The sequence below is a fragment of the Thalassophryne amazonica genome, chromosome 16 (assembly GCF_902500255.1).
Source record: "Thalassophryne amazonica chromosome 16, fThaAma1.1, whole genome shotgun sequence".
Taxonomy (NCBI): domain Eukaryota; kingdom Metazoa; phylum Chordata; class Actinopteri; order Batrachoidiformes; family Batrachoididae; genus Thalassophryne; species Thalassophryne amazonica.
In genome coordinates, this window is record NC_047118.1 from 42,459,421 (window position 1) to 42,476,124 (window position 16,704).

Sequence of the window (16,704 nt, forward strand, 5' to 3'; positions counted from 1 at the left end):
CTAGCTACATGGGTGGCTTGGTGATAAGGGCGATTTGAGCAATGCACTGCCAAACGGGAAAAGGAGGGCTTTTTGTTCTGTCCGAGTCTACCCGGTTCCAGTACTTATGAGCATTCCAGACCATTTGATCTGCCTCTGAATGTCATTGTCCAGTCATGTCCCGCCTATCCTCATGCTATTTCAGTCAGGTTGAAAATCGAACCATCCATCTCTCTCACACTCTCATGTAAAATCTTTTTTTTCCTTTTTTTTTTTTCAAAACTGGGCTTTCAGTGCATCTCTACGTGTTCTGGGTGCACTCAGCACTTTACATGTTTACACCATATGCAGCAGGCTGTGACATCCATCAATGTTGTGTTCAATCCCTGAGAAACTCCAGCTCAGGGAAAAATGCCTTATTCACATTCCATGTTGAATTAGTTAAGTTAGCAGCACCACACATCAGTAGAAATGTCTAGTGATTTCAGCCGAGTTCTGATAGGCTAAAAAGTTGATCCATATTTGTCTCTGAGGTAATTCCATAAACACTTTTTTTCGGAAGCAAGAGCATTTTTTATTAATGTCTAGTCTTACTCAGCTTCCCGAATACAGCACGTCACACTGTGTCAAGTAGATGGCGGGACAGTGGATTTACAGACGTGATGTCCGGGTTTCACCCCCACTCTGCTGGGTTTCTGCCATTGGTCAGTACCCAGCACACAAACCATAACAACAGCCCCAGATCAGAAGGATTCAATTTTTTAAAATTACATCAACATGCTCACAGCCCAGTTTATGTGGTTAAAACAGCCTCATTAATGTTTCCTCCTGCTTAGCCAGACATGCAGGTAAAGGCCATGTTAAATACTCTGCATACCTTGCTTTAATAACTGTCATTGTTTTAGCTCAATATGTGGGAGTGTGCGCATTTACTGTTCACAAGTTTGGTTGTAACGATTGTTAATTAACGGCACCAACAAGCTTAAAACGGTTTAAAAATTGTTTGCTTCATGATAGTTCTCATCCATACCTAAATCTTCATTGGACAAATGTTAAAAACAAAATGGTCTTTGATCAAATATGAGAATTATTCAATATTATACAATGACTTAGATATCTCATTTTATCTCAGAATATTAAATACACACACAATCACCTTAATTAAGTGATAAAATGTTTTCAAAATACATTTTGCAGTGCAGCAGTAGGTAATGCTCATTATGTTTGTGATACCCCATTGTTGTAAAGTTGATAGAAGTGATGGTCCAGGGGTTCAACAGTGGGTTTGAGCTCATGGGATCCCCATCATGCTGGAAAGTCACTAAGAGCCCTTGCATAAGTCTTTAATCCACAGTTGCTACCAGTATAAGCAACTTACATGGCAGCATCCTGATGTGTGTGTGTGAGAGAGAGAGAGAGAGAGAGAGAGAGAGAGAGAGAGAGAGAGAGAGAGAGAGAGAGAGAGAGAAAAAAAAAATTGTAAAGCCCTTTCAGCTTCTGTTTCAGATGGAAAAGTGCCATATAAATGTGGGTCTATTTACATTATAATATTTCTGTAATTGTTTTTGAGAAGTTTTTTCCCTTCACTGTGTTGTCGTTTGACAGCCTCTGCATTTTGTGATTTAAGGGGTTATATTTTAAGAAAACTCAAATATCTGACTAATTTAATTAATCACAGACTTTGTAATTAATTACATTCTTTTTAGAAATTGCCCGAGAGCACTAGTTATTGTTTACAATGGCCCCCCCGTGCCACCGGTCTGGGACATTTCCATAGCTTCCTTTCACATAACAGCATAATACTGTAGTATAACAGCAGCACATAGCCCTCCTGGAGCACTTTGTAACAGATTCCAACTCTGAATTTGTCCCCAATTTCCGTGTTTGGTCACAGCTTTTTGTCTCCTACCATTCTCCACACGTTGCACATCAGTGAGATACTACCCTAAGTTAGCAGCATCAAAAAAATGCCTTTGCCAATTTCATCCTAGCTCTATTGATTAGTGTGAATAATGAATAAGTGGGTTCATTTATTGTGGGGTTACATCATTTATGATTTTGAGTAACATTTTGCTTGTGAAGGTTCCTGGATGTAATTTTCTTCCGTAGCTTTCTACGTGTAACTTGTGTAGCTAGAGGGGAAATATTCTGTTGTGTGCTGCCATCTAGTGGAGGTATTGCTGTATGAGTTAATCAGCTAACACCAAATTGATATGATTTCCTTGCATAACGTACATATTGACCAGGTCACCTAAATTATCAAAAAAAAATTCCTCTGCCCCCCAGACATTCTTAAGGAGATGCCACTGTCAAGCTACCAGCATCCACGTCGCTCTAAAGCACTGACTGAAGACGTACAACAGCTGGTTTCTTTGACTGTCTTGTAGCTAATATGACCAAGGGATGATGGGGAGAGTGCCGGAGTGCCCTCTGCTGGACAAGGTACATAATGGCATTACTTTCAACAGCCAGTGTTCTTCTGCATTGCTTATTTGGGGAAGAAAGTTTCCATACATGCAAAAACAGTGCTAATGATGTTGGTGAAAGGCTCATTTTAGATGATAATATAAGCCAACTGATAATCATCAGGCTCTATTCTAAATCCTTCAGGAATTCCTTAGTCATGATCCTAAGTTTCTACTGGGTCTTGAGAATAGTATTTTTTAATTCCTAGACGTTAATAAGTCCCTCCTTCCTCAATCATGTACAGTCTGTAGGGTCTCAAGTTTTCTACATTTTTGTGTCAAATCCACCTTACAGTCATGAAGAAGTTAGAGTGGCAGGCTTATGACCTTGGTTTGATTCCTCGTCATGCAAGAAAATCACTAAAGTCCCTTGAGCAAGGTCCTTAATCTCCAAATTTCTTTCAGTATGCAGTTGAGAGCATTGGCATTGGTCTATATGTATATATAAGTGAGGGATTGTAAAGCATTTTGAGCATTTGTATCAGATGAAAAAGTGCTGTCAAAAAAGCAGTCCATTGTAAGAAAGAACCTGATGAAAATACAAAATACTCGAAGCTTTAACTTAAACTGAGATTTTCTTCCCTGCTCATAAAGGCAAGAAGGCACTCATTCATCAGATAGCATCTAAAACACAGCCAAGGATTCCTAAATAGTCATTCAGAAGCTTTTACAAGTAATTACATCAATGTGCAAGACCTTCTGGAAACTTGTATGTTGTTTAAAGTGATAGTCGTCTTGGTGTATGCAACCCAGTGAAAATATGATACAGCGAAGAAAAACAAAAATAAAGATCTTGTAATTATTGGCTTAAAATTGATTTATTAAGAGATAAAATTAACAGTTCTAATAAACTTTACACACAAGTCAAAACTGAATATATCCAGTACAGGTTTTACGGATTTTCTTTCAAAAATGATGTGGACCCACTGAGTCGATTAATCCTACTTTTGCCCTGCTAATTGCAGGGAATATCATATTTTATTTTTTTAAAGGATAATTTCATTGTGTCACACCTGTTTATTTAAACAGTGTTGCATCCAGACCTTTGTGCTCAATGGAACACTTTGCACTACTTTTTTGGAGTGACAGTGTACAGACAGCAGTATTACCCAACATAACCAGAGTTCAAGGCTGCATTGTTTTTACTTTGGACGGCAGTCTGTAGACATGTAGGTCTAATCAGCTTTGAGAGGTTGCTGCTCCTAAAAAAAAAACTAAAAAAAACTAACTTGATGACAACAGGTGACTTACTAAAAAGGGTTTCTCTCAAACCAAGAACATTTGTGACCCGCAGGCTGGGTTGCCATGTCCAATTATTATAGGAAACACTGGTCTTATTATTTTGTCAAAGAGGGACTCAAGTATTTTTCAGCCTGAGCTTTATTTTTAGATGTTTATGACTTCCTCTATTCATTTGGGGCATAAACAGTTTTAATCAGTGCAGTACTGATTTAAAATGGTCAGAGGCTAAACGACTACAGGGCTCTCCTGAAGCAACGGAAATGTGGTGCAGCCCCAGGTTGTTACATTCTCAGGGTCATCATAGGGTGTTCAACCTCCGTTTTCCCGGATAATTTTGTTTACATTTCTTGAAATTCATCAGCTTGCAGCCACACGGAGTGATTTCTCTCATCTCCACTGAATTCCTGTGTAAGCTTGTAAAACAGGCATATCGCGATGATTCAACATGCAAGACACGCATGTCACTGGTCTGGTTAACCATCACGCAAAAAATAAAGCTTTGATAGTGGTGGAATATTCGACATCATGCAAAGGTTTGTAGAGCACCATTTCCGCAAAGAAATTTCACCCACTGTCCGTAAAACAGAGACCGGTCGAACATCCACGACTCTGCCCTCACCCACAACAATCGAAAGGGAGGACGCAGAGAAGATGGAAGAAATAAGCTCACGTAAATAAAGATGTTTTCATTGAGAAAACAGCTCAAAATTAGTTTATTTATTAGCATGTAAAAAAAGTATAAAAAAGCAATCATACAAATACAACAATAAACAAGATCGATACTTGCATGGAACTTTATTTTATTGTTTTTCAATTTGTGGGCAACCATGCAGAATCTCTTTTTCAGATGATGTTTTTCCCAGTCTCTTCTGCCTATGAAGCTGCAGGAAATGGGTTCCATTGGTATTTAAAAAAAGCAAAGTGCTACAGCTTCTCCGTTTGAATAAAAAAAAAAAATCATCCTGGAGAGCCCTGGACTACATAATGTAAGCGAATGAGAGAAGCTAAACACATTCACAGGAAACTGCTTCTTCTTGTCACTGAACAGGAGAAACTGTCATTAAAAGTGTCTGATATACAACAACGCTTGGCCTCTACTGGTGGTTGGCTCTCACTGCGGTATTGTATCACTATCTGTTCCGGAGCACAGCGGTGTTTTGCTGTATCTGTTAGCTGTTTAATCTGCGCAGTTAGATTGATCTAGTTAACTAGATAACGATTTGTTTCACAGTGTAATCTTCACGTGCCTTAACTAAAGCACTCCCTCTGCTGAATCACCTCTAAATTATTTACACATTCTTCATTTTGTGTGTTTTTAGGAATCCGCTAGCTTAGCGCAGCTACTAGCTCTTAGCCGGTTTAGCATGGCGGCTTCTCCTGTCTCTCCCGCACTTTTCTGCTCTGGGTGTGAAATGTTTAGTTATTCCTCAGCCTCCTTTAGCAGTAACGGTACTTGTAATAAGCGTAGCTTATTCGTAGCTTTGGAGGCCAGGCTGGGCGAATTGGAGACTCGGCTCCGCACCTTGGAAAATCCTACAGCTAACCAGGCCCCTGTAGTCGGTGCGGACCAAGGTAGCTTAGCCGCCGTTAGTTACCCTCCAGCGGATCCCGAGCAGCCGGAAAAGCAGTCCGACTGGGTGACTGAGGAGGAAGCGTAGTCCTAAACAGAAGCCCCGTGTACACCACCAACCCGTTCACATCTCTAACCGTTTTTCCACACCCGCCGAGGAACAAACTCTGGTTATTGGCGACTCTGTTTTGAGAAATGTGAAGTTAGCGACACCAGCAACCATAGTCAATTGTCTGAGCAGGCGACGAAGGAAATTTGAAACTGCTGGCTAAGGCTAAGCGTAAATTTGGTAAGATTGTTATTCACGTTGGCAGTAATGACACCTGGTTACGCCAATCGGAGGTCACTAAAATTAACATTGAATCGGTGTGTAACTTTGCAAAAACAATGTCGGACTCTGTAGTTTTCTCTGGGCCCCTCCCCAACCGGAGCGGGAGTGACATGTTTAGCCGCATGTTCTCCCTGAATTGCTGGCTGTCTGAGTGGTGTCCAAAAAATGAGGTGGGCTTCATAGATAATTGGCAAAGCTTCTGGGGAAAACCTGGTCTTGTTAGGAGAGACGGCATCCATCCCACTTTGGATAGAGCAGCTCTCATCTCTAGAAATCTGGCCAATTTTATTAAATCCTCCAAACCGTGACTATCCAGGGTTGGGACCAGGAAGCAAAGTTGTAGTCTTACACACCTCTCTGCAGCTTCTCTGCCCCTGCCATCCCCTCATTACCCCATCCCCGTAGAGACGGTGCCTGCTCCCAGACCACCAATAACCAGCAAAAATCTATTTAAGCATAAAAATTCAAAAAGAAAAAAATAATATAGCACCTTCAACTGCACCACAGACTAAAACAGTTAAATGTGGTCTATTAAACATTAGATCTCTCTCTTCTAAGTCCCTGTTAGTAAATGATATAATAATTGATCAACATATTGATTTATTCTGCATTACAGAAACCTGGTTACAGCAGGATGAATATGTTAGTTTAAATGAGTCAACACCCCCGAGTCACACTAACTGCCAGAACGCTCGTACCACGGGCCGAGGCGGAAGATTAGCAGCAATCTTCCACTCCAGCTTATTAATTAATCAAAAACCCAGACAGAGCTTTAATTCATTTGAAAGCTTGACTCTTAGTCTTGTCCATCCAAATTGGAAGTCCCAAAAAACAGTTTTATTTGTTGTTATCCATCGCCCTCCTGGTCGTTACTGTGAGTTTCTCTGTGAATTTTCGGACCTTTTGTCTGACTTAGTGCTTAGCTCAGATAAGATAATTATAGTGGGCGATTTTAACATCCACACAGATGCTGAGAATGACAGCCTCAACACTGCATTTAATCTATTGTTAGACTCGATTGGCTTTGCTCAAAATGTAAATGAGTCCACCCACCACTTTAATCATACCTTAGATCTTGTTCTGACTTATGGTATGGAAATTGAAGACTTAACAGTATTCCCTGAAAACCCCCTTCTGTCTGATCATTTCTTAATAAAATTTACATTTATTCTGATGGACTACCCAGCAGTGGGGAGTAAGTTTCATTACAGTAGAAGTCTTTCAGAAAGCGCTGTAACTAGGTTTAAGGATATGATTCCTTCTTTATGTTCTCCAATGCCATATACCAACACAGGGCAGAATAGCTACCTAAACTCTGCGAGTGAGATAGATTATCTCGTCAATAGTTTTATATCCTCATTGAGGACAACTCTGGATGCTGTAGCTCCTCTGAAAAAGAGAGCCTTAAATCAGAAGTGCCTGACTCCGTGGTATAACTCACAAACTCGCAGCTTAAAGCAGATAACCCGTAAGTTGGAGAGGAAATGGCGTCTCACTAATTTAGAAGATCTTCACTTAGCCTGGAAAAAGAGTTTCTTTTCAGCACTGTAGCCAGGCTGACAAAGAGTCAGAGCTCTATTGAGCCGAGTATTCCTTTAACTTTAACTAGTAATGACTTCATGACTTTCTTTGCTAATAAAATTTTAACTATTAGAGAAAAAATTACTCATAACCATCCCAAAGACATATCGTTCTCTTTGGCTGCTTTCAGGGATGCCGGTATTTGGTTAGACTCTTTCTCTCCGATTGTTCTGTCTGAGTTATTTTCATTAGTTACTTCCTCCAAACTATCAACATGTCTATTAGACCCGATTCCTACCAGGCTGCTCAAGGAAGCCCTACCATTAATTAATGCTTCGATCTTAAATACGATCAATCTATCTTTATTAGTTGGCTATGTACCACAGGCTTTTAAGGTGGCAGTAATTAAACCATTACTTAAAAAGCCATTACTTGACCCAGCTATCTTAGCTAATTATAGGCCAATCTCCAACCTTCCTTTTCTCTCAAAAATTCTTGAAAGGGTAGTTGTAAAACAGCTAACTAATCATCTGCAGAGGAATGGTCTATTTGAAGAGTTTCAGTCAGGGTTTAGAATTCATCATAGTACAGAAACAGCATTAGTGAAGGTTACAAATGATCTTCTTATGGCCTCAGACAGTGGAATCATCTCTGTGCTCATCCTGTTAGACCTTAGTGCAGCTTTTGATACTGTTGACCATAACATTTTATTACAGTGATTAGTGCATGCCGTAGGTATTAAAGGCACTGCGGTGGTTTGAATCATATTTATCTAATAGATTACAATTTGTTCATGTAAATGGGGAATCTTCTTCACAGACTAAGGTTAATTATGGAGTTCCACAATGTTCTGTGCTAGGACCAATTTTATTCACTTTATACATGCTTCCCTTAGGCAGTATTATTAGACAGCATTGCTTAAATTTTCATTGTTATGCAGATGATACCCAGCTTTATCTATCCATGCAGCCAGAGGACACACACCAATTAGCTAAACTGCAGGATTGTCTTACAGACATAAAGACATGGATGACCTCTAATTTCCTGCTTTTAAACTCAGATAAAACTGAAGTTATTGTACTTGGCCCCACAAATCTTAGAAACATGGTGTCTAACCAGATCCTTACTCTGGATGGCATTACCCTGACCTCTAGTAATAGTGTGAGAAATCTTGGAGTCATTTTTGATCAGGATATGTCATTCAATGTGCATATTAAACAAATATGTAGGACTGCTTTTTTGCATTTGCGCAATATCTCTAAAATTACAAAGGTCTTGTCTCGGAGTGATGCTGAAAAACTAATTCATGCATTTATTTCCTCTAGGCTGGACTACTGTAATTCATTATTATCAGGTTGTCCTAAAAGTTCCCTGAAAAGCCTTCAGTTAATTCAAAATGCTGCAGCTAGAGTACTGCAGTGATTTTCAACCTTTTTTGAGCCGCGGCACCCTTTTTGTATTTACAAAATCCTGCGGCACACCACCAACCAAAATAATATTATAATGCTATTACCTCTGGTTTTGCGCAGAACCCAATTATCGCAATAGAAAATCGATACAGAAAACACCGCATTTCGAAAATCCTCAAGCATTTTGCGCTCTGATCTCAAGTAGGGCTGTCACGATTACGAATTTCTGGAGACGATTAATTGTCAGACAAATAATTGTGATTGACGAATATATTGTCTATTTTTTTCTTTTTTTCCCTTCTTTATATTCTACTATTGTAGTATAATTACACAACTCTGGAAGAACGTTTGGCTTCTGTGAGTGGAGAAACTGGGAATGGTGCAACATTTTTATTTTTATCTTCATTTTACATACAGTCCCAACTTTTTCTGATTTGTGGTTGTTTCTGTTGCATTTCTGAAATTGTTTCTCCTCATCAGTCATGTTTTGTGCTTAAACACTGCATTAAGCTCAAGATTGAACAAATAAATACCTTTGGAAAATAACAGCTGTTAAAGTTCAGAGTTCTCACCTGCTTTTTGTGATCTCTGCGTCTGAACATTGTTTTTTTTTTTGTGGCTCAGTTCATTCATATATTCTCATTTTTTAAATATGTTTGACCATTTATTTCATCTCATGATCTCATAAATTCAGCATACGACGCGCACATGGTGTGAACAGGACGGTAACGGCAGAATCACACCTTTAGAGAAAGTTCAGAGAGAAGTAAAGGCAGCTTCATGTTTCCGTTTTGTTAACGTTCACTTGGGTTAAAATCCTCTCTCTGCTCCGCGCTCGCTGCGCACTGAACGTGTCGCGCCTGCATTCAGGAATCTCCCTCACCCACCCCCTCCCTCGCAGTCTGCAGCCTGTTAACTCCGCGCGCGCGCACACACAGGCACTGACACACACACCAACAGCTCCGCATTTTAGATGGCTTTTGAAGGAGACGGCACTGTTTTAATCGGCCGTCAGCCTCGTTATTGTCCCGCCTTAAGACGAGAGCGAGGCTGCAGCACGTTTGACATCAGATTCTGAGTCGTTTTATGCTTTATGGATAAAATAAATAATTCACGGTAATCGCGAATATGAAAAATAATCGCGAATATGAAAAATACCCACGGCACCCCTGACGATCGATCACGGCACCCTAGGGTGCCGCGGCACCCCGGTTGAGAATCACTGGAGTACTGACAGGGACTAGAAGGAGAGAGCATATTTCACCCATATTGGCTTCTCTTCATTGGCTTCCTGTTAATTCTAGAATAGAATTTAAAATTCTTCTTCTTACTTATAAGGTTTTGAATAATCAGGTCCCATCTTATTTTAGGGATCTCAAAGTACCATATCACCCCAATAGAGCGCTTCGCTCTCAGACTGCAGGCTTACTTGTAGTTCCTAGGGTTTGTAAGAGTAGAATGGGAGGCAGAGCCTTCAGCTTTCAGGCTCCTCTCTTCTGGAACCAGCTCCCAATTCGGATCAGGGAGACAGGCACCCTCTCTACTTTTAAGATTAGGCTTAAAACGTTCCTTTTTGCTAAAGCTTATAGTTAAGGCTGGATCAGGTGACCATGAACCATCCCTTAGTTATGCTGCTATAGACAGACTGCTGGGGGGTTCCCATGATGCACTGAGTGTTTCTTTCTATTTTTGCTCTGTATGCACCACTCTGCATTTAATCATTAGTGATTGATCTCTGCTCCCCTCCACAGCATGTCTTTTTCCTGATTCTCTCCCCTCAGCCCCAACCAGTCCCAGCATTGACTGCCCCTCCCTGAGCCTGGTTCTGCTGGAGGTTTCTTCCTGTTAAAAGGGAGTTTTTCCTTCCCACTGTCGCCAAGTGCTTGATCACAGGGGGTCGTTTTGACTGTTGGGGGTTTTCCGTAATTACTGTATGGCTTTGCCTTACAATATAAAGCGCCTTGGGGCAACTGTTTGTTGTGATTTGGCGCTATATAAATAAAATTGTTTTGATTTGATTTGTTCAGCAGCTCCAAGCCTTTCATCTGCAATTAGCTGACTGTGGAGAGAAGCACCACACTGACAGGTGGCTAAGGTAAGCGTGTAACTGTATGACCAGTCATTTTAAAAATGTTCTCCTCGTTAGCAATCCTCTTCTTGCTACCAAATTCTTCTAATTTTTCAACATTTTCAATGAGTCAGTGGCAACAAGAAGTACTTCACTGCAATTGTTTTTAGTTTTGTAAATGGCTAAATGGCTATATGATGTAGCCATTTAGTCTGTGAGTGTTTGTGGTACAAATCAATACTGCACCAACTGAAATCATTTTAGTGGAAAGGCGAATTGAAAAACATCTAAAAAAAAATAAGTTAAAATAAAAGTGCTCAGTTTAAAGAATGCTGGATTTCTGCTTTAAGCTGAGTGTAAATTCTGGGTGTTGTAACTTGCAGTTTTCTTGCGATATGTTTACAGAATGTTTCTCTATAACCAAATAGCAAGGATCAAAATACATCTAGGACACCAGATATCTGCACCATCACTCATACACATCAGTAACACCAACACTGAGATGTTCTTTGTTATTTAGCTGTCATTACCCGTTTATACACCACGGCCCCCAAAACCACACACAGCACAATTACTAATAAGCTTACTGTTAGTGAAGACAGGTTCAAGGTCCAACTGAGCCAAATACACCTAAATATACAATCAAACGTAACTAAAATATACAAAAGTATACTCAAGTAGTCATTTCTAACAGAATCTATGGAGAGCATTCATTACTGTTGCACAAACTGACTTAATTTTCAGCATTTTTCATAAAATTAAATTTAAAAAGTCAAGTCCAGCAGCATGCACTGGTGTCATGCTTCAGTGCATCCATGACACAATGGAACCACAATAGGGCCTGGATGGCAACCAACCAGGCAGACAACCACTTGATCGCTAGCTCTCAAAAGTAACACTCTAGCTGTTACAGCCAGATGTTGTATGCATGATCCAGTGCATAGGTATCTGACTGTTGAGCACCTCAGTGGCTGGAGAACCATGGGGAATTTAAAAAACAAACAAACAAAAACAACAACAATATAAAGAAAAAAATGTATGAAATAGAGCTTGCGAATATCAAGACTGTATTTTGCAATTACAACTATGATTTTAAATTTTGATGTGTAAACCATGCAACAACAAATTAGGCCAATTTGAATAATTAAGATTTTTTTCCTGCACAATTAAAGTACTGATAGGCGGCATGGTGGCTTAGTGGTTAGTGCTTAGCACTGCTGCCTCAGTGCAAGAAGATCATGGGATCACTTCCCTGGTCCTTTCTGTGTGGAGTTTGCATGTTCTACCAGTGTTTGCGTGGGTTTCTTCTGGGTGTTCCAGCTTCTTCCCACTTCCAAAGACATGCAGCTTAGGTGAATTGGTGGCTCTACATTGACTGTAGGTGTGAATGTGTTTGTCTGTCTATATGTAGTTGTGCAACAAACTTGTGTCCTGTCCAGGTTGTACCTGCCTCATGCCTTGTGACTGCTGGGATAGGCTCCACACCCCCAAAGACCCTTGACTGAAGTAAGCAGGTATAGAAAATGAATGAATGAATAAATAAAGTATTGACTGATTTAAATTCACGTCTTCCTGAAGTTGCAATAACCCAAGTTCCTGCAAAAGCTAAAAAGTACTTTGCAGCTATTTTCCACAATGGTCCAATCAAAAACAGAAAATACAAATCAGGCATGAGGCCCCTTGTATAAGACAGAGATGGAAAAATTAGAGAAAGTGCAAAGAAGAGCATCAAAGTTAGAGGATTTAATTTCATATCATTTCATTCTGTGTGGTGAGACTGTGGAACGGTATGAATGAGGAGTTAAAGCAGTGTCCAAACATTCAACAGTTTAAAACAAAATATAAGGAATGTTTTTTCATGGGATACAGGGATGAAGTGTGAGAGTTATTAGGTGTTCACGGGAAAATGTTATTGATTATTTATTTCTATATTTGTTTATGGATGTATTTATGTTCATTGTTAGTTGGGTCGATCTTTTCTGTTGTGTTTTGTTGGGTTCCTTATGTCTTTGTATTTTTTCTAAAATTGTATTGTATCATCATTATTATTGTTACTATTATTATTATTATTATCATCATGATTGTCAAAAGTATTTTAAGGAAACAGGGATTGATATGTAAATCATTATACAGGGAGAAGGGGTGTGATTAGATAAGTTTCGACGTCTTCTCACTCCTTTTTAAACTAACTTTAATTTTACGTTGTCTGCTGTTTTATTTTTTCTTTTATTATGTTCAAAATAGCAGGGGTGGTGGCCAAGTGGTTAATGCGCTTGGTTTCAGTTCAGAAGGTTCCAGGTTCAAATCCCACCCCTGCCACATTTCTCCATGTAATGTGGAGTTGCGTCAGGAAGGGCATCCGGCGTAAAACTTGTGCCAATTCAACATGCAGATCCACCTTGGATTTGCTGTGGCGACCCCAAGTGCAAACAAGGGAGCAGCCGAAGGGACTTACTATGTTCAAAATAAATCTTCTTCAATTCAATTCAATACCCATAAAGCATCCATTGTATGAAGACAGACAGCCCTCAATATGCCAACACTGTTCTATCACCATGCCAGAGTGGGCGAGATTTAAGTGTTCAAAATCATAAAGAAAAAAGACAGAATCTCATCTGAACACTTTTTTTATGACAACCACAACTACCATAATAAGAGGCCACTCTCAGAAGCTATGCAAGAAACAGCACAACACTGACATCAGAAAAATATCATTCAACCAACTTATGGAACAGCCTACTTGAATGTACAACGTGCACCAGTTTAAAAGTAATCTAGATGGTTACTGGGCTGACACAAAGTATACAATGTCACCTCTTTCATGAAGTAAGTAAATAACCATGAAAACAGCAGAGGACGGGTATCAACAGGTGCACACCTTATTACACCCGAATTTGAACTACAACCCCTGGCAAAAATTATGGAATCACCGGTCTCGGAGGATGTTCATTCAGTTGTTTAATTTTGTAGAAAAAAATCAGATCACAGACATGACACAAAACTAAAGTCATTTCAAATGGCAACTTTCTGGCTTTAAGAAACACTATAAGAAATCAGGAAAAAAAAAAAAATTGTGGCAGTCAGTAACAGTTACTTTTTTAGACCAAGCAGAGGGAAAAAAAAATATGGAATCACTCAATTCTGAGGGAAAAAATTATGGAATCATGAAAAACAAAAGAACACTCCAACACATCACTAGTATTTTGTTGCACCACCTCTGGCTTTTATAACAGCTTGCAGTCTCTGAGGCATGGACTTAATGAGTGACAAACAGTACTCTTTATCAATCTGGTTCCAACTTTCTCTGATTGCTGTTGCCAGATCAGCTTTGCAGGTTGGAGCCTTGTCATGGACCATTTTTTTCAACTTCCACCAAAGATTTTCAATTGGATTAAGATCCGGACTATTTGCAGGCTATGACATTGACCCTATGTGTCTTTTTGCAAGGAATGTTTTCACAGTTTTTGCTCTATGGCAAGATGCATTATCATCTTTAAAAATGATTTCATCATCCCCAAAAATCCTTTCAATTGATGGGATAAGAAAAGTGTCCAAAATATCAACATAAACTTGTGCATTTATTGATGATGTAATGACAGCCATCTCCCCAGTGCCTTTACCTGACATGCAGCCCCATATCATCAATGACTGTGGAAATTTACATGTTCTCTTCAGGCAGTTATCTTTATAAATCTCATTGGAACGGCACCAAACAAACGTTCCAGCATCATCACCTTGCCCAATGCAGATTCGAGAGTCATCACTGAATATGACTTTCATCCAGTCATCCACAGTCCACGATTGCTTTTCCTTAACCCATTGTAACCTTGTTTTTTTCTGTTTAGGTGTTAATGATGGCTTTCGTTTAGCTTTTCTGTATGTAAATCCCATTTCCTTTAGGCGGTTTCTTACAGTTCGGTCACAGACGTTGACTCCAGTTTCCTCCCATTTGTTTTGTTGTGCATTTTCTATTTTTGAGACATATTGCTTTAAGTTTTCTGTCTTGACGCTTTGATGTCTTCCTTGGTCTACCAGTATGTTTGCCTTTAACAACCTTCCCATGTTTGTATTTGGTCCAGAGTTTAGACACAGCTGACTGTGAACAACCAACATCTTTTGCAACACTGCATGATGATTTACCCTCTTTTAAGAGTTTGATAATCCTCTCCTTTGTTTCAATTGACATCTCTCGTCTTGGAGCCGTGATTCATGTCAGTCCACTTGGTGCAACAGCTCTCCAAGGTGTGATCACTCCTTTTTAGATGCAGACTAACGAGCAGATCTGATTTGATGCAGGTGTTAGTTTTGGGGATGAAAATTTACAGGGTGATTCCATAATTTATTCCTCAGAATTGAGTGAGTCCATATTTTTTTTTCCCTCTGCTTGGTCTAAAAAAGTAACCATTACTGACTGCCACAATTATTTTTCCTTGATTTCTTTTAGTGTTTCTTAAAACCAGAAAGTTGCCATTTGAAATGACTTTAGTTTTGTGTCATGTCTGTGATCTGCTTTTTTTCTACAAAATTAAACAACTGAATGAACATCCTCCGAGGCCGGTGATTCCATAATTATTGCCAGGGGTTGTAAGTACACTCACCAGCCACTTTAATAGGTACACCTGTTCAATCGCTTGTTTACACAAATAGCAAATCAGCCAATCACACGGCAGCAAGTCAATGCATTTAGGCACCTAGACATGGTGAAGAGGACGTGCTGAAGTTCAAACACAGCATCAGAATGGGGACGAAAAGGGATTTAAGAGACTTTGAATGTGGCATCGTCGCTAGTGTCAGACGATCTGAGTATTTCAGAAACTGCTGATGTACTGGGATTTTCAGACACAACCATCTCTAGGGTTTACAGAGAATGGTCCAAAAAACAGAAGATATCCATTGAGTGGAAGTTATGTGGACAAAAATGCCTTGTGGATGTCAGAGGACAACAGGTGACTGCATGAGGCCATCAAGTCACTATGGACAAACATCTCTGAGGAATGTTTCTAACATCTTGTTGAATCTATGCCATAAAGAATCAAGGCAGATCTGCGGGCAAAAGGGGGTCTAGCAAGGTGTACCTAAAAAAAGTGGCCAGTGAGTGTATAGTGTATAGTCTACCCTTACCAAAAAGTAGTATATGCAAGTATGTTTCAAGTATACTTCGAGTTTACTTTTTATATACTTATCAGTACTATTTTTTGGTAAGTGTATAGTCCACATCTTTTCCCTCCAGGCTGATGATTATTTCAGGGTTCAGTAATTTGCTCAAACACACCGACTCAAGTTTGTGGACAATTAGTGCTGCCAATTTAGCTGCTGTCACCCTGGTCGCTCTCAGAGCTTCTTTTTGCAGGCATGACCGCTTGCTTCCCTCATAAAATCTGGCAACATTGGCAAATATTGCCTCTAGAATCTGCAAAAACTGGTTTACAATCAACCAGAAGCGATGCCAGATTTCATTAACGTGGAATTTTGATATTCATGATTTCACCCACAAGCATTCAAAAAAAGGTCTTGGAAAACTTAAGTGAGAACAGAAAGCCTATTGGTGTTGTGAACAGCTGACTTGAGTTTAACTCCTCACTAGTACCATGTTGATCAGTGCAGTGGGTCACAAACTATCGCCAACTGGTTGTGAGTTTTACCGGTTCTTGCTCAGTTTGGGCCTGACTGGATGAAAACTGAAACCCAAACAAAGCGTCCCGCGCGTCCGAACCGAACCGTGAGCGGTGACTGAGGGAGGACTGAACACCGCTTTCAGATTAACACAACCGCCTTTAGTTTTTAGGGAAGAGGAGATGCGGAGGAGCGTTCCGTTACTTTACCTTGTTGAAGGCGAACAGCTCCTGTTTTATCTTCTCTCTCTGCGGGTCGGTTCCTTGCCGACGAAACCTGAACTTCATCATTTTGTAAGCCGGCCGGGGGTGAGGCAGGAGGGGGGACGGAGCGGCGCGCGCGCACACACACACAAATACAGAGCGGGACAAGCGGCGCGGTGTGACGATGCTAAGCTAATGTGAGCTAAACGACTAGCCCATGCAGGCTGCGGCGCTGTGACTGTGGCTCTCTCCTCCCTCCTTCTCCTTCTCCCTGCTGGTGCTGTTTGGGTCCCACTGGTGGGC

At 40.2% G+C, this 16,704-nt stretch overlaps 1 protein-coding gene across 1 annotated transcript in view; it reads right to left on the reverse strand.

Annotated features, from left to right (window-relative positions):
* Positions 1-16,683, reverse strand: part of llgl1 (LLGL scribble cell polarity complex component 1) — an 87,871-nt gene extending 71,188 nt beyond the window's left edge. The window contains 1 exon segment of the mRNA XM_034189460.1: positions 16,408-16,683. Within this exon segment, the coding sequence (XP_034045351.1) occupies positions 16,408-16,488 (81 nt within the window). The 5' untranslated portion in view covers positions 16,489-16,683.
* Positions 16,684-16,704: the final 21 nt, after the last annotated feature.